Source organism: Poecilia formosa, unplaced genomic scaffold (assembly GCF_000485575.1).
Source record: "Poecilia formosa unplaced genomic scaffold, Poecilia_formosa-5.1.2 Scaffold81, whole genome shotgun sequence".
NCBI lineage: Eukaryota > Metazoa > Chordata > Actinopteri > Cyprinodontiformes > Poeciliidae > Poecilia > Poecilia formosa.
Window position 1 is genome coordinate 899,111 of NW_006800020.1, and position 7,933 is coordinate 907,043.

Consider the following 7,933-nt stretch of genomic DNA (forward strand, 5'->3'; position numbering starts at 1 on the left):
TATGTTTTACTATCGATATTTTGGACAGGAAAGTAAGGGTGACACAAAAAAAATGCAAAGAAGAACAGCCAAGGAATTTGATTGAAATGTACTTGCTGTACATACAGTGATATTCAATAGATTAGAATGTGCATTCAGATGAGGACAGTTTGTCAGATTAAAAGTACTTTTTGTCAATAAACCTTAAGCTGGTGCTAAACTTGGTTTTCATTAAGCCCACATTTCTGTATTAAATGTTTTTTTTTTATGGGTTGATTTAATATTCTAGTTTTAAATGTCATTTTTTTTATTGGCTGCAGGCAATAAAAAGTAAGTCAATCCATTCATACACTGACTTACTTTGATTTCTTTGTATTTGAGAATTACCTGGGTTGTTGACATTTGTGTGAGAAAGACCTCATTAAAATTATTTAAGCTGAAAAAATTGAATAATGTATTTGATACTTGTTTACCTGCTGCATGTCACGACGAATTAAGGCAAAACCAGGTTTAACATTGTTCTAGCACGACATAATAAACTGGCTGGTAAGTATATATGCAATTTTATGAGTCATTGTTTTCAGTAAGCATATTTTCCCATCACATATATAAGGGTCATAAAGGAGAAGTCACATCCTGCATGTGTGCATCTATATAGAGAGAATTTGGATAGAAACCTTGTCTATTTAAGGCTTCTGAGAATTGTGAATGCTTGAGCAGTTTTGGATTTGCTGTGTTGATAATAATCTGTCAGCAGATAATAAATGTATCTTTGAACACAACTTAGATGGGAAGACAAATGTTCCAGGAGTCCTCCAGGAAATCACTAGTACCAAGAAGTATATTGCCAAGAAATCGTGTGACACATACTTACTCATAAAATGGCAAACTTTAATTTAACATTTCTTTGTACGTAAAAAAACCCAAAACAAAACAAAGATAATACAATCTGTATATCACTGAAACAGAAAGGCATTGAGAGTTTTTGTTTAATCATTTGTGTAGGAACAGAAGAAACTTCTTTTCTCTTCTGCTTTTTCTCTTAGCAGCCATCCAGGGCCTTATAGTCTTCATACACATGTAGAGATGGCATGATTTACAAAAGCAAACTACAAACCAGTTGCTCAGTCATCAAAGTGAAATAATTACAATATCAAAATGTGAGTTTAAGAATCAGTTAAGGCCACATCTAGATAAGACTTTGAAGAAACTGCATTGGTCTTTATAAGAAATGAAATATATAAAAGGAGGGGATATAAAATGTACAAAATGTTATTAGAATTTAAAACCAAAATAATAATTTATCAAAAAAAAAAAAGAGCATAATCATCACTGTCAAGTCCTCATATAAAGGCGTCAGAGGTGTTTTATTCATTAGGAGCTTTCTTCAGGAGTACTGGAGGAATTTCTGCAGAGCTTTGCTAAGTGGCTCCTTCTCTTCAGGTTTGCTATCAGGAATCATATCAGCGCTCCTCTCCGCGCTCAGCTGGATGGCCGGCCTCATCTCCTTACAGCTCTGCAGCCCCGCCTTAGTGATGTTCCTGCAGAAATCCACTCTTACTTCCTCCAGGTTGTCCCCGTGCTCTGCTACGCCTCGCAGGCTTCGGTCTGTGATGCGCACGCAGTTCTCCAGTCGTAGGCTGCGCAGTTTCTTGCACCTCTGCAGTACAGAGACCACGTCCTGGTCGGTGATGTGCGCGCAGCCGGACAGCGTCAGGGTGAGAAGGTTAGGACACCTGCAGCACAGACAGCAGTCACAGTCTTTGTTTTCGTACACTTGTTGAGAGTGGTGAGTCACTTCCATACCACACAAAACGGAGGGATTAATATCTCTGGATTAAGTCAAGTCTTAAGCAAATAGCAATGTCAAGTTTGTTTGCGTTTTCCTGATGAGTATTGCTGAGGTCCAAACTAGTCTGAGGAAACATAGGTAGATGTAAATGGAGAAGAAGAAACATGACCTGTGTGTAACGCTAGCCAAGGTGAATCCTACACCAATCTATCCTCTGTGTATGCTCTGTTCCACTGAGGCTCTTTGTGTTTCCACTGTCCAAGAGTATTTGATTAATACTCAACAAAACAGTCGCAGGATGCTTAGTGTGAGATAAAGAGGGCCTTCTCTGCTCTACCTATGAAAAAAGCACTCTGAACAAATAAAAAACGAGTATCGGTGGAGTGCAGCCCACTTGCAGGCCATCTCCACCGAGGATGCAGGCAGAGACACTTGGACCAGGGGTGTCATTCATGTTCGCCGATGCAGATTATATAAAGACTTACATAATGTTACTGCTTTCCCTACATGTGAGCCAAACATATTCCAGCACCGTGCGAGCGCTGCCCCAGTAACCTTTGAACACGCAGAAGCTCAGTCATGTGCCTGGCCGTGCCATTAGAAGATCGCTCTGATTTTATTAGGTGACGGTACTGACAGTAAAACATGACGAGGATGTGAAAGAGGTCTGATCGTAGCGCTTTGAGTTTCGTTTGTTGTCATGAGACAACAGACGAAGCAAAGATCACAAACAAACTGGGTATTTATAACAGGAGGAGTTATAAAGAAATTATCAAGCATTGTTACGTAACGCACTCTTATAACACTCACTGTTTATGCGGATTAGTTTATCCTATCACACATTTCTATATGCAACATTTTAATTTTCTCACACAGATATACCTTTTGAACTTTTTGGACAAATTTCATTGTATAAATTTTGGAGCACTGTGTACATGTGCGTGTGTGTAGGTGTGTGTGTATGTGTGTAAGGGATGGGGGTGAAGGAAGAGGTGAGGTGAGGGGAATAATTGAAATTGAAAAATACAAGGAAAAGCATTGCGTTTCATTCAAAATTCCCCCCCCCCTCCAAAAAGAAAATGTCTGGTTGTCTTTTCTATCCTTGGGGAGTCAGAAACAAACCAGCCAAGTAAAGAATAAAGTTGTGAACAAGTTAAAAGCAGTGTTGGTTAATTAAAACAATATCCCAGATTTAAACATCTCACAGAGTACTGTTGAATCCATCATCTAAACATGGAAAGAACACAGCAAAGCTACATATCCATGCGATATGGCTATGTAGCCATATCGCATGGCTACATAGCCAATTAACTTAATAATTAATTATTATTAATTAACTTAAATTATTTAAGGGATAGACACCATTCTGTGTGAATATAATTTTCTTGTTTTCTGAAGTAACTGAACAGAGAGCAGAGAAGCAGCTAAGAGGTTACTCTGGAGGAGCTGCAGAGATGAAATGCTCAGACGGGTGAACGTATGGACAGGACAACATTAGTAGCTTGCAAGATGTTGACACAAAATGAAAAAGGAGATATTCTGTCTAAACAAGACCAAAGTTTTTGAACTACATAAAAACACAGTATGAGTGGTGGAGCACCACGTGAAGAACAACAGACAAAAAAATAATTCTCTGGATATGTGTGAGAACCACTTTCCTTTCACTTTGATTCACTTGGTGTTGGTGCATAAACGTGGCAGCAATTTGACAAAATATAAAGAGTGGTATCGCTATGGATACGTTTGCAAGACCTATTTTATGAAATGATATTTAACCTCAGGCACATCAATGAGTCTGTTTCTTTTTTCAAACGTTTTGTTTCTTCACTATCCTCTGCAGGTTTGTGAGTAGGTACTGATTTCAGTGACTACATGATAGATACAATATTAATTAAATAACTTCTGAGAAGTAACTGAATTCAACCAAGCAGTTACATTACACTAAAGAAAAACAAGCAAAACAGGATTAGGTAGAATAACAATTTAACTTAAATTATTTAAGGGATAGACACCATTCTGTGTGAATATAATTTTCTTGTTTTCTGATGTCAGATTCTGTTTTTCAATTTTCTCTATTAAAAAAAAATAGATATGCAAGTTGTTGTTTACCTAAAGTTTCATTAGTCCTTAGAAACCACAATTATCATCAAAAGAATTTTATTTCGATATAAAAGCTTAGGGAATTCATAACCCTCTTTTTCTCAATTGTTAGCTTTAGTATTCCCATAGCGTCAGCAACATTTCCATCAAGGTTTGGTTTTAGACATGATGTGTTCCTAATTAAAACAAAACAGCTTAGTGAGCTGTCTGGTCCGCGTGAAACACCAACAGAATGCCAACATGTAATCATGTTTCTAATGAACCGTTTAGTTTACTTAAGCCCGTTTTCCCTGGTCAAATTATCCCATCGGCCTGTTCGGGAAACTAAGGTGAACATTTTTTGCTTTATCGTCATCAGTCTTTTGAATTAAAAGCTTCTTTTCTAGCAGGGTTTGGGAAATTTGTAGCCTTTCAGATCCAGGTGAAAAATATGTGAAGCTAAAGCTTTGTCTTTGTTGGCAGCAGAAAGTATAATTAAAATAGAAGCACAGGACGTGCTCCTTTTGATTTTGTAACTGTAAGCATCAATTTAGCCAAACGGTGCAGATCAAAGCTCGGAAAAATCCAACTAACAACTGCAAAGGTCGAGGCAAATCTCCGAGTACCACCCACTGTGAAACCTACCCAGCGTGGTACACCGAGCATGTTTCCTTATGTTGTGCAATTAATACTGCGACCTCAGGATAATGAGAAATGAGTTTTTGATAAATCATTTGACGATGCTCATCCGTTAAGCAGGAGCGTTAGATTTTAAAACGACAATATAAAGGAGCCTGTAGACACGCTGGCCTTTATTGGTTTTCCCAGGGAGATAAAGATAGACACAAATGTGGCGTCAGAGTTGAGGAGGCAGGCAGAGACAGACGCACATGTTCGCTCCTCAAACAGCAACAAAGAGCCAATTGTAGGCTCCACCTGCCTGCATAAATCTCCAGTTTGCAGCTGACTGGGAGTGTCTGTGGCCAAATAACTCTTTTATCACTCCCACAGCCCTTCTGTGCCCCCTCCCACTTTGTCACGTGCGCTCCGTTTCCTCTCCCTTTTCAGACAGTTTAGGAGGGTTTATCAGCATGCAGAGAGTATAGGCCTGAAAGGCACTGAAATACAAGCTCCTCGACAAAGGAGGTGGCTCCAGTTTTGAGTCATCTCGCAGCTCTCGTGTTGTGCTTCTCAAATTTCACAATGCAGGACGTGCAGCCTCCTCTCCCCCTTCTGTCCTGGCCTGCCACAGCGGCTCAGCTCCCCTTACATCAGCAGTTATTACTGGCTGCCTTGAAGAAATTATCCAGAGACCTCATTACGCCTCTGTGGGTTGATTCCTGGCCTCTGTGGGGCCGGCCACACACACAAGGCCAGGAGCCAAAAGAGCTAAGTTTCAATGACCTATCACATACAAATTTCACGTCACTCAGTAAATATAATTATACGTGTGCCAACAGTTGTGTTTGGCAATAGAATTAGTCTCATATCCTGCAGATGTTGTTGTTTTGTTTTTACATGCAACTTTGGATACGGCATCTGTTTCTAATGATTTTGATCCTTGGTGCCTTCAGCTAAACATGAGGGTTTGACTAAAACCAGTGCTCACAATTTTGAACTCTAGAGACCTTAAAACATCCTGACACTGTTATCAACATGACCGCCGCTTTGTTGACATCCAAAACCAAGAAAAGGGGCAGAGCTTTAGAAGGCTGCTGCCAGGGCAACAGGTGGCACTCTATCGCTAGCACTTTCCGAAAATTTGAAGTTCATAGTTATGTTGATCAAGACCGAGCCCATTTCTAATTGGGGTTCTGGGCTCTCTTAAAGTTTGGTCGTCACGGTAGAGCTGCTGCTTCTCCACATCAAGAGGAGCCAGTTGAAGTGGCTCCACTTAATTGAGAACTCAGCTTTCAGAAACCCTCCCACCAATCAGAATGTGCTTGTCTTGCAGCACCTCCTCTAACTCCTGGTTAAATATCGCATACATTTTTAAAATCCCTTTCCCCACATTCAAGAACAACCAGAGCACTCAGTTGCTCTCTCCTTCCTGATATTTGCATCACTTCCACTTTTCAAATTCTGTGTCCCACTAAAGGTGAACTCTCTTTCTGGTTTTAGCCTTCTCCAACCTAAGCAAGTTTTTACTGTTATCGTTTGCTTTTATGTCTTTCATTGTAATGTGACTGTTTAAAAAAAAAAGTCTATGAAAAAGGTACTAGTACTTAAAAAAAAATATTTAAATTAACCTGTTAGTGAGTGGCACAAAGTTTTTGTACTTAAATGACGAATTTGAACTGAGCACAGCTCTCCATGGCATCAATAAATTGTGTTCTATGGGAATAAATAAAAAAATGTAATGTAATCATAGAAATTTTTAGGTAAGATAAGGTAAGGTAATTTTATTTACTAACTAATAAGTTTGATTCCTGTTCTGGGTCGGGTGTCTAAAGCAATAAGTAAATGTTCTTGTTCTGTAAGTAGCTTCTCTGGATTGGCATTTTATCCACAGAGTGAAGTTTACCATCAAAGCTAAACATCATATAAATTTATTTAGGATACAAATTAACTTACAAATCTATAATTTGCATATATGCAGGGGGTAGGGGAAGCTGTTCTTTTAAGAGATATGTTAACAAACATAATTTATTGTCACAGCTAGAACCATTTCACCTAAAGCTGCGTTAAAATGCCCACACTGCACAACCAAATACAGAAGACTTGCAACCTGAATCCTTGGATGATATCTAACAAATAACTTTTTATCCACATGTTTACAGGATCCCCGAATGAAATTGTGCTTTACGTCTCACATAATCTTCGATTGTTCACTTTTGTTTCATAACTTATTGTGATTCTTTACTAAGCAAAGAGGAAATGCACATATACACTCACATGTGGCACACATGGGCCAGGAAAGTGCTGACCAGGCTGTCATGTTTGCTGCAGATGTCCTTCTGGAACGAGCTCTTCAACCAGTCCTCAATGTTGCACACCAGCTGGACTCTGCTGGAGTACCAGCAAATAGTTAAGTAACGCAATGACGGTCCCAGCACATAGTTGTCCCATCTAAGCTGACAAGGGGAGCTGAAGTGGAGTAGGTTCCATAGGCAGGGGTCAAGGTAGACTTCACGCAGCTGACGACAGGTGAGGGACAAACTTCTCCGGCTGTCCTTGTTCAGGAAGGAGAAAAGGTGGAGGAGACACTCGCGGTTGAGCTGAGTAAGATGCATGGTTAAAAAGTCCCGCTACGTGTAGAGAGGCCTCGTCTCTGGGGGCAGAGACAGAGCCTGCTGGTAGGCAGCAACAATGAACCCACAGCCAGCATTGTGTGGCCTAGATACATGATGCCCCCTCAGGCGCACGCCGAAGGGCCTGCACATATAAGGCGGTGAGGAGACGGCTATTTTGGGAAGACAACTACGATACGTTCAAAGATGGAAGTGTTTGAGCCGTGCGCTCCCTTCCCATCTGTCATGGCTCTCAACAGGCAGCAAGCCCTGGACAGGGCCAGATGTTTACACTGTCCTGGCCTACTTCACGCAAACACCAGAGCTACACAGCAACACATGTAAAAAGTACAACTCCAACACTTACTGTGAATATATCTATTCACAAATTACTCAATTACTATATATAGTTTGTCAGTTTGCATCTTCACCAGTGCTTAGTATTCTGTTATTAAATTGTGAGCCACAGAAAATAATTTCCAAGACTCATGTCTTTGTTAAGTAACCATGTTAACAATTTTAAGGATGTTGCCCAAGGGTTAAACTTTACAAGAAAACACTCAATTCCTTTTACATAGAACAAAATATAAACCGACAGTTATGCGTCAATAGATTTTTAAAAAATATATATATTGATTTAATCTAAAATTTTGAGTGCTGTTGATAATGCTGATATAGTTATGGGACATAAAACATTATGTAAATTAATCTTTCAAGTAACAAAGATCAAACAACAACCAAATCTTCAACTTCTTCATGAAATTACCCTAACTGAACTTTTTTTTTTCCCCCCCAACAGTTACTGCAGAGGTTGTACAACATCATAATTACAGGAGTAAACAGCAGCAGCAGC

The 7,933-nt window shown here is 39.6% G+C and overlaps 1 protein-coding gene across 1 annotated transcript; it reads right to left on the minus strand.

The window, feature by feature from the left end:
- Nucleotides 1-967: 967 nt before the first annotated feature.
- Nucleotides 968-7,427, minus strand: fbxl22 (F-box and leucine-rich repeat protein 22). The gene is made up of 2 exons (XM_007556791.2): nt 6,746-7,427; nt 968-1,715 (listed from the first exon to the last, which is right to left on the minus strand). Exons 1-2 carry the CDS (start codon nt 7,081-7,083, stop codon nt 1,367-1,369), a joined length of 687 nt encoding a protein of 228 aa, XP_007556853.2. The 5' UTR covers nt 7,084-7,427; the 3' UTR covers nt 968-1,366.
- Between the last annotated feature and the right edge of the window lie 506 nt (nt 7,428-7,933).

Coding starts and splice junctions, on each gene's coding strand:
- fbxl22 (XM_007556791.2), bottom strand. CDS start 7,083: ATGCATCTTACTCAGCTCAACCGCGAGTGTCTCCTCCACCTTTTCTCC. Junction 1,716..6,745: donor CTGGCCCATGTGTGCCACAT/GTGAGTGTATAT, acceptor TCTGTGCTGCAG/GTGTCCTAACCTTCTCACCC.